At 55.6% G+C, this 12,472-nt stretch overlaps 1 protein-coding gene across 1 annotated transcript in view; it reads left to right on the forward strand.

Moving 5' to 3' along the window:
• Nucleotides 1–10,349, forward strand: part of CUL1 (cullin 1) — a 105,126-nt gene extending 94,777 nt beyond the window's left edge. The window contains exons 14-22 of the mRNA XM_047097018.1: nt 1,028–1,145; nt 2,245–2,321; nt 2,751–2,882; nt 3,752–3,844; nt 7,509–7,556; nt 7,636–7,718; nt 8,211–8,316; nt 8,895–9,008; nt 9,829–10,349. Of these exons, the coding sequence (XP_046952974.1) occupies nt 1,028–1,145; nt 2,245–2,321; nt 2,751–2,882; nt 3,752–3,844; nt 7,509–7,556; nt 7,636–7,718; nt 8,211–8,316; nt 8,895–9,008; nt 9,829–9,909 (852 nt within the window). The 3' untranslated portion in view covers nt 9,910–10,349. The remainder of the gene's footprint in view (nt 1–1,027; nt 1,146–2,244; nt 2,322–2,750; nt 2,883–3,751; nt 3,845–7,508; nt 7,557–7,635; nt 7,719–8,210; nt 8,317–8,894; nt 9,009–9,828) is intronic.
• Nucleotides 10,350–12,472: the final 2,123 nt, after the last annotated feature.

Raw genomic sequence — 12,472 nt, forward strand, 5'->3', positions numbered from 1 at the left:
ACGGGTTGTCCTGGGCCCCGCATGCTTTGCTGACCATCCGCCCCGCCCTCGGGGGCCCCTCGGTTCCGTTGGCCGGGCTGTGCCACACTGGCCGCCGGAGCGCCAGCTGGTTCCCACCCCCCACCCCACCCCCGTCTCCCCCCGAACTGCTCCAGTGGCTCAGCCCACACGTGTGTTGGGTCGACTTTGAGTTGGCGGGTGTTTTGTTTTGCTCTGGGTTTAGTTCGCATCCTCAGTGGTCGCATCCTCAGGAGGACAGAGGCATCGGACTCCACCGTTGAGCACCTGTTTTGTCATTCAGCCACCTCTGCCCTCTGCCTGCTCTTGTTTCGGTGCCTCCTGGCCTGCCAGGCGCTGTCACGTGTCTGAGACCTGAAATTACTGTCGTGTGGGTAGCTAATTCTGCTCAAGCTGCCGTAACAAAATACCACAGACTAGAGGCTGGAACCACCCAGGTCTATCCTCCCAGTTCTGGAGGCAGGGAAGACCAAGGTCGAGGGGCCGGCTGAGGTCGTTTCTGGTGAGGACTCTCTTCCCAACCTGGTGACGGCCACCTTCTCGCCGTGTCCTCACGTGGCAGGCAGAGAGCACGCTGGTCCCTTGTTACACGGGCGCTAATCCCATCACGAGGATCCCATCCTCGTGACTCCATCTAAACGTAATCATTTCCTCATGACCCCGCCTCCAGATACCATCACACTGGGGGTTAGGGCTTTAGCGCCGGAGTTTGGGGGGCACACGTGTCAGCTGATAACAGTGGGTAAGAGTAGTAAACAAAGTATGTCCTCTTCGCATTCCGTTAGAGACCCTTGCTCTTAGGTGCTCAGATGATACTTACTGTGTGAATAGTAGCCTCCTGGTTTGAATCTGCACATACTGATGCTGTGAGATGTGGTTCAGTGTTACTAGCTTCAGTAGTCATTTTCTACGGTTAAGCCTATGTCGTGTGTGATTTCCATCAGATTCCCTTATATACACTTCTGTTTCTAATAGAAATTAATGAGACGGTTGTCTGGGTTCATTTCAGCAAGCTTGTGGTTTTGAATATACCTCTAAACTTCAGCGGATGTTTCAAGACATTGGTGTGAGCAAAGATTTGAATGAGCAGTTCAAAAAGCACCTGACGAACTCAGAACCGCTAGACTGTGAGTACACACATGTTTATGAGCCGCTTTTACAGGCAGTGTTCTTCGGGAAGTCCGTGCCCTATGTGGCAGGCGACAGAGATGACAGTGTTATGTGAGGGTGGTCGGTGCTTTATCAGGGATTCAGGGACGGACGGACAGCAAGTGCCACCTCCCAGATGGTCTTCCTGAGTCGCGTGTGAGCCTAGGAGATGACCGGCCTCTCCCAGGGGACCCAGGGCTGAGCCCTGGGCTTTTCCACTTGCTGGCGTGGCCACCCCACCCGGGATATCTGCCAGCTCAGGGCTCCACACGGTTTAATACTTCATAAATTTCTTTAACCTTAGTTGGGATCAGTTCTTGCCTTTTTTTTTTTTTTTTTTTTTTTTTTTGGTGAATTATAAGAGACTGACTTGGTGTATAGATTACAGAGTCAAACTAACCGAAGACTCCATGGTTCCCGATCGCTAGGGTGCCAGGACTTGCTCCCAGGGCCCCCCCCCCCCCCGTCAGGTCCGCTCTGGGGGATGTTGGCGGACGATGCAGACATCATTACTTGTTGTCTTTTCACATGAAAAATGGGAATTTCATTTCTCCCCAAAGCTGAAGCGCTATTCCACTGTTAAACTTGGCAGTTCTGCCAGTGAGCTCGTCAGCTATTGGTACTGATGAGACTTTTGTTCTATTTAGTTTGTGTGACGTGTAGTGTTGGGGGGGCAGTGGTGTCGGCAGTAGTGGGCGTACAGGAAACACACCGAAGGTAGCTGTTCACGTCTGGGGATTTTGCTTCCTGAGTTGCGGCTGCCGCGGTGTCCGTGCCCGGCGAGCTGGGGGCGCCTGAGCGGACCCCAGGCCGGCAGGGCGCTGACGCACAGGAAGCGGGGTGGGCATCTGATGTCGTAGCTCTGAGGAAAAGAGTTTCTGGCTCTTTGACCTTTCACTGATTTTCGCGGAGTAAAATCATTTGACTGAAATACATCCGGTTCTTAATTTCCTCCTGAAGCAGAGTGTTTTCGTTCGGTGTGCTTCTTTTAATACGAAGCAGTCCACGTTTATTTGAACGGCAGCATCTTTCAGTGTGTGGGACTAACCGTGTTCCTGCCTTTTCACCCCGCCTCAGTGGACTTCAGCATCCAGGTGCTAAGCTCCGGGTCGTGGCCCTTCCAGCAGTCCTGCACGTTCGCCTTGCCGTCAGAGGTGAGGGCGGCTCCGTCTCGCGTTCTGCTAGTGCCCGGCGGAACGCAAAGGGCGGCCTTGGCCGCGAGCCCACGGCGAGCGCGCGGCGGGCAGGGCGGGGTGTCCGGAGGCCGGCCTCCTCCGCGCCAGCCCGCACGGCCCGCGAGCTGGCTCACGGACACGGAGCCTCGTCCGTGCTCTGCCGAACCCCGTGGCGGTGGCCGCCTGCCTGACCGTCAGAGTGCGTTTCCGCGTTCTCCTCTCGTGCCTCAACCAGTGTGCCTTGCAAGAGTCACACCCCCCAGCCCCACCCCCACCCCCCACCGCTCGGGTTTCGCGTTTATGTAGTGAGCGTTTTGTACCGTACGTTTGGAGGTGTGTTTATGTGGCAGTGCTGACTACGGACTGGGGTGAGATACGTATTCCACACAGTGCTATTCTTTTATCCAGCTGGAACGCAGTTATCAGCGATTCACAGCTTTTTACGCTAGCCGTCACAGTGGCAGAAAACTGACCTGGCTGTATCAGCTGTCCAAAGGAGAATTGGTAACCAACTGCTTCAAAAATCGATACACTTTGCAGGTAAGATCACCCTCTGTTTCGGAATATATTTTTTTAGTCTAAATGAGGATAAGACAAGTTGTAGAAATTGGAATCCAGTGATTCGTGCGTCAGAATCTAGGGTCGAGCTTCCGGCAAAGTGCGGTTCTCAGAGTCAGAGGAGTTCGGATGCTTTCCCGCTGAGGGGCAGGTGATACACCGATGCCTCAGTTTTATTCTCCATAAAACGGGGGTGCCAGTGCTTATACCTTGGAAGTGACGTGAAGATTAAGTAAAATAATGTGTTTAATAAGCATTTGGCACAGATCCTGCCCGATGCACACTGCGTAGCTCAAAAAGCCAGAGTTTCCTGTAGTGAATTACGACGATAGCCCTTTTCCTTTGGCAAAGCAGTTTCCTGCTAATATTGACCCTCGGTGCTCTCGGCAGCACTGAGTACTAGCGTGACTCCCATTTCAGTTCTACGGGAGAGGCTGAGGCCGGCCCGGGGTAACTGGAGCGGCCTCCTAGATATCCCGGTGTATATGTGGCAGAGGGAAGATGTCCGTTAGGGTCTCTTCCCCTGAAGAGGATTTGTGTGTTTTACGCGTGCTTATGTAAATGAGTGTGGATGCATAAATAGTGTGTATTTGCGTAGACAAAACGTCTTAGAAGAAAGTTCCAAATTATTTTAACCTTCGAAAGGCGGTAAGTGACGTCTTTCGGGAGAGCAGTGCATCGCGGTGGAGCTGTGACACTTTGTGTTCTCTTTTAAATAGACCTGCTGTTGTGCGTGTTTTGCAAGAATTTGTTTCATACGTAACTTCTTCAGCCTTAAGCTGTGTATTTTTGGAGGCTTTTCCACACATTTAAATTCCGTTTCTCTTTCTCTTATATGGGGGGCCTCGAAGGCATCCACCTTCCAGATGGCGATCCTGCTTCAGTACAACACGGAAGACGCGTATGCTGTGCAGCAGCTGACTGACAGCACTCAGATCAAAATGGTACCTTCCCGTTACTTGGCCCCTGTGACGTGTCCAGTTCCCGTCTCCTCTTGTGAGCATTGAAGGGAGGGGGTGGGGAGACGGCGCGGAGGTCTCTGATTTCACACAGATGCACATGACCTGCTTTCGCGCGTTCGTTTAACCCAGCGTTAACCCTCTTCCCAGCTAAGCTTTTCCTTGGAGGCTTAAACGTCACTTCATTACAGTGTCTTTCTTCCTGTTTATTGGCCGTATTTTTTATTGAGCTGTATTTCACGTACATAAAATTCAGCATCTTAAAGTAGACAGTTGAGTGTTTATTCACAAGGTCGTACAGCCACCATCGCTGTCTCGATTCCCGAACACGCCTGTCATCCCGAAAAGAGACCCGTTAGTCGTTAGCAGGAACTACCCTCTGCTCCTCTCCTCAGCCGCTGAGTCCCATTAACTTACTTCCTGTCTCTCCGGATTTGCCAGCTCTGGGCTCTTCACGATAATGGCGTCAGAGCGTGTGTGCCTTTGACTTGGCATGTTTCCAGGGTTTCTCCACGTGATGGCGTGTATGTTTCATTCTGTTACCGGCTGAAATACGTTCCAGCGTCTGCGTGGACCACGTTATGTTGACCCCCTCATCAGTTGGTGGGCCTTGGGGTTGTTTCTACGTGTGGTTATTGGGAATAACAGTGCTCTGCGCATTCACATGCGCGTCTCTGTAAGAACCTGTTTTCAGTTTTCTTGGGTGGATGCCAAGGACTGGAACGTTCGAGTTGTGACAGATTTAACTTCCGAGCCACTGCCAGGCACCAGTTCACGGGCACACCACCAGCAGCATGGGAGGGCCCCCCGACCCTGGCTTCCTTTCTTTACGGCTATTATGGCCTAGTGGGTATGATGTAATACCTCGTCGGTAGTTTGATTTGCATTTCTCCGACAGCTGATGACGTGTCTTTTCGTGTTCTTCCTGGCCGTTTATATCTATTCTTTGGAGAGGTGTCTATTCAGACGCTCTGCCCACGCCCATTTTTTATTTGGGTTGCCCTTACCGTTGAGTTGTAAGAATTCCTTATATATTGTGTACCCAGAGCCCCTTTTGCTTTTGTCACGCATGCCTTTAGGGTCAGGGCTAAGGAGCCGGGGCCTGATTCAGGGTTAGAGACGTCTTTCCCCGTTGATTGGGACTGCCTTGTTGAAAATCAGATGGCCGTAGGTGAATGGGCTAATTTCTGGATTCTTCGTTCTTTTCCAGTGATCTGTAGTTCTTTAATCCACAGTGCCTTGTTGGCGGTTATTTTTTTTTTTTCAACGTTTGTTTATTTTTGGGACAGAGAGAGACAGAGCACGAATGGGGGAGGGGCAGAGAGAGAGGGAGACACAGAACCGGAAACAGGCTCCAGGCTCCGAGCCATCAGCCCAGAGCCCGACGCGGGGCTCGAACTCACGGACCGCGAGATCGTGACCTGGCTGAAGTCGGACGCTTAACCGACTGCGCCACCCAGGCGCCCCTGTTTGCGGTTATTTTGTAGCAAGTTTTGAAACAGAGACCTCCAGCTTTGTTCTTTGTCAGAATTGTGTTGGCTCCTCTGGGTCTCTTGCATTTCCATGTGAATTTCAGAATTAGCTGGTCTGTGTCCAAAAGAAGGCAGCTGTTGCTGTGATAGAGACGCATCAAAGCTTTGGGCTGCTTTGGGGGGTGTCCCCGTCCTGCCAGCGGGGGCCTTCCAGTCCGTGGCGTGAGCGGCTTTCTCTTTATGTAGGTTGTGTTTCATTCCTCTCACGTGTTTCAGTGTTGAGTGTGTAAGCCTGCACTTTGGTTAAATTTATTCCTAAGTGTTGTGTTTGGTACTTTTGGAAACGGAATTGTTCATTTCTGGATATGGAAATATAATTGATTATTGCATATTGATTTTATATGTTGCAACCTGGCTGAACTTTTTTTTTTTTTTTTTTTGAGGCTTCTTTAGGGGTTTTACAGTATCATGTCATCTGCAGATACAGCTAGTTTTACTTCTTCCTTTCCCTATTTGGATGCCTTTTATTTTTTCTTCTTGCCTGATTGTTCTGGCTGGAATTTCCCATGCAGTGTTGACTAGAGGTGGTGAGAACAGGCACCCTTGTCTTGTTCCTGACCTTGGGGGAAAGCTTCAGTTTGTTACTATTAAGGGTGACAATCGCTGTAGGTTTTTCTTAGATTCCCTTTATTAAAGAAGTTCCCTTCTAGTCTTTTTTTTTAATCTTTCCATGATGAAAGAGTGTTGCATTTTGTTCAACTGCTTTTTCTGCTCTGTCGAGATAAAAATATGCTTTTTGTCTATTAATATGGTATATTATAGTCATTGCTTTTCTTACATCGCCACCCTTGCCTTCTTGGGGTAATCCCCACTTGGGCATGTATATGATATTCTTTATGCGCTGGGCTTGGTTTGCTAGTATTTTCTTGAGGAAGTTTACATCTACATTCATAGGAGTGTTATTGGTCTGTTGTTCTCTTGGGATGTTTTTGTCTGGTTTTGCTGACAGGGTAACACTGGCCTTATTGAGTGTCACTTAGGGAAGTATTTATTTTTTGTTTGTTTATTTATTTTGAGAGAGAGCAAGCAGGGAAGGGTCAGAGGAGAGGGAGAAGCCCAAGCAGGCTCCAGGGTGCCAGCGCAGAGCCCGATGTGGGGGCTCGAACTCATGAACCGTGAGATCATGACCTGAGCCGAAACCCAGAGCCAGACAGCAGAGCGACTGAGCCACCCAGGGGCCTCAGGAAAGTGTTTATTTTTTGATGATGCTTCAAGTCAACCCAGAGTACATCTTCAAATTCTAATGACAGAGTGAATTTGCCCCTTTGTGTGTAAGAGTCTGTCTCATCTCGTCAGGAGGGCTGGACTCAGGTGGAGGCTCAGGCCGCCCTCGGCCCCGCCCCACGGGGCTGACAGGGCCATTGGCCTTGGCCTCCGAGCTCAGCACTCCCGTCAGGTCAGGCTCGGAAGTGCGGCCTCTGGTGGCGGCGCCGTGGATGTGGCCGGCAGTGCCCCAGACCTGCGGGGGGGGGGGGGGTTGAATCTGGGCTGGTCACGTGACCAGAATGGGTGTCCGTGAAGGGCGGGGGGTGTTCCGTGCGCCGGGGTAGGAGGTATGGGGTGCGTCCGGGGGACTGAAGTTGGGCAGGTGGTGGTGTCCACGTCACGGGGTCACAGAGTTGAAGGAGGAGGAGGCCGAGACCCGCCACCTGCGTTTACAGGCAAGGAATCGGCCGGCGGCCCCGCGTGGCGCCTGGGGCTCCCCGCAGGAGGTGGAGGACAGGGTCACCACCGCCGAGTCCCTCGCGTCCATGAGCAGCATCCTCCGCCGCCGTGCGGGAGCCCTCGGACGTTGCTTTTGTGGTGACCGTGTCCAGGATGGACGGATAGGTTCCTGTAGTGACGAGATCAGCGTGGCTTCTAACGTTTGTAACTGAATCGGCAGTTTTTACCACGAGGTGGTCAGAGCCACAGAGGGGTTGGCTTCCCTTTGACGAGTAGGCGCTGGCGGTAGTGAACTTAGGGGACCTCCTAGTCACCACCTCCTTCTCCCTGGGTACATTCTCCTGTCTGGGGGGGGACTCCTGTGTTCCTGCCAAAAATCAACTATGAGGTCGTGTGTGTGTGGTTTGTGTTGCAAAGAAAAATGCAACTTACCTTTTTCTCTTCAATTGCAGGACATTTTGGCACAAGTCCTACAGATTTTATTGAAGTCGAAGTTACTGGTATGTCTGTGCACGTTCCGTGTTGAGCTAGACGAGAGCCTTTTCCTGAGATGATGTGGTAACAGCTGTTGTCCTGTAGGTTCTGGAAGACGAGAACGCGAACGTTGATGAGGTGGAATTGAAGCCAGACACCTTAATCAAATTGTATCTCGGTTATAAAAAGTAAGGAAAATCTGCCAGGTGGATGGTCCTGGACCACAGACTCGTCCCCTCGCGTCCCTGCGGACGGAGGCGGGGCACGGCGTGGGCCTCGGTCGTCTGCCGCTTGCCTCCGGTTCCGTGTCTGGCGGTTTCTCCACCGGGCAAGCGTCCCCTTAAATGGCTGGCCGGGGACCTTTGGGCCTCTGTCTGTCCCAGTGCCTCGAGTTTGTCTCATTTGACGAAATTTGGGAGAGCAGACGGAGGCACCGGCTCTCCCGTGACACAGGTGGCCTGTTACTGGCCGGGCAGTAAGCCACCGAGTGGCGGCGGCCTGGGGCCTGCTGGGGGCCGAGCTTCTCACAGAGGTGGAAACTACCTCGGGGGGCGGGGGGGCCGGCCAGTGGGACGCGGAGACGGGGCTCGGGTAGCAGAGGTTTCTTAAAGGTCACACACGGGCCTTGAGCACCTGTCCTTTAAAGCGACAGCGATCGGTCTCGTCCGTTTTCCCGGCAGTAAAAAGTTAAGGGTTAACATCAACGTGCCGATGAAAACCGAACAGAAGCAGGAACAGGAGACCACACACAAAAATATCGAGGAGGACCGCAAGCTGCTGATTCAGGTGACTTGGGGCCCGCGCGGGGTGGCGACCCCTCACAGAGAGTGACGCCGCTCTGGCGCCCCGCGGGGTCGTGGGGTGGCTGGGGCTTGGGAGCGGGTGCGGGGACGGTGACGGGCCCCGAGTGGAGCAGAGGAAGGAAGCGGGTGGACGCAGAGAACGTGGCGAGTTCGCGTCCGACGGGGCAGGGGAGGGGGTCACAGCGAGGCATCTTCTGCGGCTCTGCAGACTCGTGTTTTCTCCCCACCCCCACCCCATGCTCTATATAAAAATGAATTTTTTAATTGACATCCACGTTAGCCGATAGTGCAACAGTGATCTCGGGACGTGTCTTCTCATTTTTAAAACGCTCCGTAGTCGGGTGAAATTATTAAAACTGCCGAGGAGACCAAAGTATACCGTGTTTATTCTGTTAGAGTTGAAACACATATCCTGCCGTGCGTTTGTGACCGTGTGTGAAATCACAGTCCTCTGCGCGGACACGGCCCTCGGCGGCCCGTTTGCTAGTTGTCCCGAATGTTCCGGAACGGTTGTAACCGTGACGTGTCCCGGTTTTTCCTCCCCGGGTGACGGGTGACCAGGCGGCCATCGTGAGGATCATGAAGATGCGGAAGGTCTTGAAGCACCAGCAGCTGCTCGGAGAAGTGCTGACTCAGCTGTCCTCGAGGTTCAAGCCGCGGGTCCCAGTGATCAAGGTACAAGAGCCACACGGCAGAAGCTGCCCGTGTGTCGTTTTAGGAGAGCAAGGTGTAACGAAAACGAGGCCGACGGCCCTTGGCATATCCATACGTACTAGGTTTCTACAAAAGGAAATGGGCTTAAGCTTAAAACCTTTTATCGAAACACGTACACCAAGACCCAAATCGAGAGTTAGAAGGTGACCAGCGTTCCCGAAGCTTCCCCTCGCTGCCTCCCCCACATTGCCCCGTGGCCCGAATCACAGGGTTCCGCCTCCCTCGGGACTCTGTGTAAATGACCCGTAGGGTTCCCGCTCGGCTGTGTCCCAGCTGTAGCCCGGCCACGGGGTGCTCCCCCTCGCTGTGTGAGCACCGGCTCCAGGGGCGGCCGCGGGCTTCTTCCAGGTAGCAAGTCCGAGGCGTCCTGAGACCGCTCGGGTCACCGGCAGCCGGTGCGGGGGCCCTGACAGTGGGGCGCTGGCTTGTTCAGGAGTCCCCACCGCCCCCCAGTCCCTGCCGGTGACTCAGGACAGAGCGACTGCGAGGTTCCCGCCCCGTGGCCTCCGCAGCACCCGGCCCGGGCGGCCCGGCGCCTGGGGTGCTGGGAGGCTGTGGCCCCGTGCCGGCTCTAAAGACACTCGGTCGCCTCAGCGAGGCCGTTAAGGAGACGGGCACTGAGGGGACTCCATTCGGGGACGTGGTGGATGGGCTGAATTGCCCTGACTGGGCTCTCGGTGGTGCAGGGGAGATCCCCGGTGAGGGTGGCCCATCTCTTCGGTAATTTGTGTGGTTTTTTTCCTCCTGTCACGACTTCTCTCTTTTTTAAAATAATGCCCAGAAATGCATTGACATTCTGATCGAGAAGGAATATCTGGAGCGAGTTGATGGGGAAAAGGACACCTACAGTTACTTGGCTTAGCCCTTCCGGAAGGGTCTGCCTGTGCGAGCCGCAGCAGGTGGTTCCGGGCCGAGAGAAGAGCTCCATCCAGCTCGCAGCAGCCAGCCTGGCGCCGTCCGGACCTCCCTTTTTAAAACCGAGACCGAGGCTCCCACCGGCCGGTCTCAGACGAACATCAGAACTGCTCAGGATTGACACGTTTCAAGTCTGTAAATACGGACACCGACGCCATTTAACCTAATTTAAGAAGAGGGGCGTCGCGCCCTGAGGGCTGCATGCTACCGCATTTAAACCAGTCCATTGGCTGCGAGGCCGACGGCCGCCGTCCTCGGGCATCGGCGTTGGCAGCACCCCCTTTGAGAGCAAGTCTCACGGACCCACGTGTAGTCTGCTATGAAAAACCATTTGTATAGTGTGTTTCATTTTTTAATGTGTGAAAATAAAGAGAATTAAAGAATTTCCGTACAGGTCCCATTTGGTTTTGTTTCAAGTCTTACTGATGTCTACGTGTAAATGAAAGACGTAATGATTGTGCGGATTTATAATCCCGTGTCTTCCTGTAGTCTAACAGGCCGCATCCTGTGGGTTGAGACTCGAAGCTCTTAAAACTTGAAGGCCTCTTACAGTCTTTTCCCCCAGACGCTCCTGCTCATTTCTAGGACTTGCCGCAGGGCCTGGAAGGCAACCGCCTGTTGATTCTGTTTGACGCTTGGGAGGACCCGGTGGGTTAATCCTGACGTCCTCACGTGGTGGAGAAACTGAGGCCAGAGGAAGGGGCGCGGCCCCAGCCTGGAGAGCCTGGCCCGGGACCTGGCCGCTCCCTCCTGGTTCCAGCCGGTTGTCTGCGCGCAGGGAGCAGCCGTTCCGGGCGAACTCGCCAGCTTTTCCTGGTAAGACCGCCCGGCCCCCGACCGAGGAGAGTGGCCAGGCCGGTGGCCCAAGGCGAGCACCCCGGGGTGGGTGGGCCACGCAGACGGAAGCTGTCGCTTCCAGGCGCCTCCTGGTAAGCGGAGGGGAGACCAGAGGCCTGGGGAGCGCGCCCTGCGCCCATCCGGTCGCGGGGGCCCCTCCGAGCTCTAGGCCGCGCTCCCCCGGCTGAGTCACTTGCTAGTGAGCCCCTTCCGCAGTCCCTTCCTGGCTGAGGGACAGACGAACCCGGGAGGTGGTGGTGGAGACCCTCCCCGGGCCCTGCTGCGTCGTCGTTCTCGCGAACCCCACCTGACACCTCGTGGCCTCGAGCAAGCCTGCCCTGCGCCCACCCTGGGTCAGGGTCACAAGCCAAAGAAGTGCGAGGGAAGTTCTCCCAGTTCCCTGGAACAATCCGGGCCTGACAGGTTAGTTTAAAAAGTTACAAGTTGGGGGCGCCTGGGTGGCTCAGTTAAGCAGCTCTGGTCATGATCTCAGGGTCCGTGAGTTCGAGCCCGGCCTCGGACTCTGTGCGGAGCCCGGAGCCCGCTTCGGATTCTGTGTGTCTCTCTCTCTCTGCCCCTCCCTCACTTGCACTTCATCTCTTCTCTCTCAAAAATTAAAAAAGTCACAGGCCAAACGGGTTAAAAGGTAGTAGCAGTGGAGACAGAGTTTGTCAGTTTCCACAGCGTCTTCAGCTTTTCCAGTTTCACAGACACCACCCCCACCCCCCGCTTTGAAAACCAGGCAGAAAGCAGGACCCCCGCTCCCCGCGCGCACACCCAGGGCACCCTCCCCCCGGCTCCCGGGGTGGCGGGCTCCCCGCGCACGCCGGCCTCCACCCACCCCCCACTTCCCACCGCCGTGCCTTGACCCGCTCCGGGACACACGTGCTGCAGCCACGGAGCCCCCCGTGCGAAGCTGTGTTGGAGCCCCGTTGAACGCGGGAAGCGACCTCAGGAGCCGGTGCCCGGTCTCCCGTCCCTCCGGGCTCGAGAGCACCCCTGGGTGTACGGCGGGACGCGCAGAGCGGCCGGCGAAGGGGCCCTGAGGGGCGGCCGAGTCCGGCGGCCCCCCACGTCCGCGCCCCGCCCCCCTCACGCCAGGCGTGCGCCGTCTGGCGGGGGGAGGGGGGGAGGGGGGGCGCGGGGGCGGAGCCCCACGCGCTTTGCCCTCGTGTGGCCGCTGCCGTCCGGCTCCGGTGTGTGCTGATCCACCGCCTGTCTCCTACCAGGAATGGACGAGCGAAGGCGCGGTCGTCGGAAGCTGCTTCCGGGGAGACACCCGGCCGTCGCGAAGGGCGCCGAGGAGAGAGAGGCCACCGGGCTGTCGGTCGAGGCACCACCACCGCGTTCCAGGCTGCGCGCCCAGGAGGGGGACGGACGAGGTAGGGCCGTGGTCCGCGGCCCGTGAGGGTAACGGGTTCGCCGGGGTCGGGGCCGCGGTCGGACGTGCCTGTGTAGACCGCTGGCCCGTCGCTCGCCGGCGCCTTTGCGGGACAGCGGCCGGGAAGGTGGCGGGTACAGGCCCGAGCTGCACCGCCAAGGCGGGGGGGAGTGGGGGGGGACACCAGTAGGTACAGGAACGGGCACCTGCGGCCTAAACGGTTTCTGTTCGCTAGACGTTAACTCACGTGGATTCGAGTCTACACAAAAAGGCAACAAATGTTGCCACGGCC

Source organism: Lynx rufus, unplaced genomic scaffold (assembly GCF_022079265.1).
Source record: "Lynx rufus isolate CCGP_SWC_20201006 ecotype Redwood Valley unplaced genomic scaffold, mLynRuf1.p SCAF_4, whole genome shotgun sequence".
Lineage (NCBI taxonomy): Eukaryota > Metazoa > Chordata > Mammalia > Carnivora > Felidae > Lynx > Lynx rufus.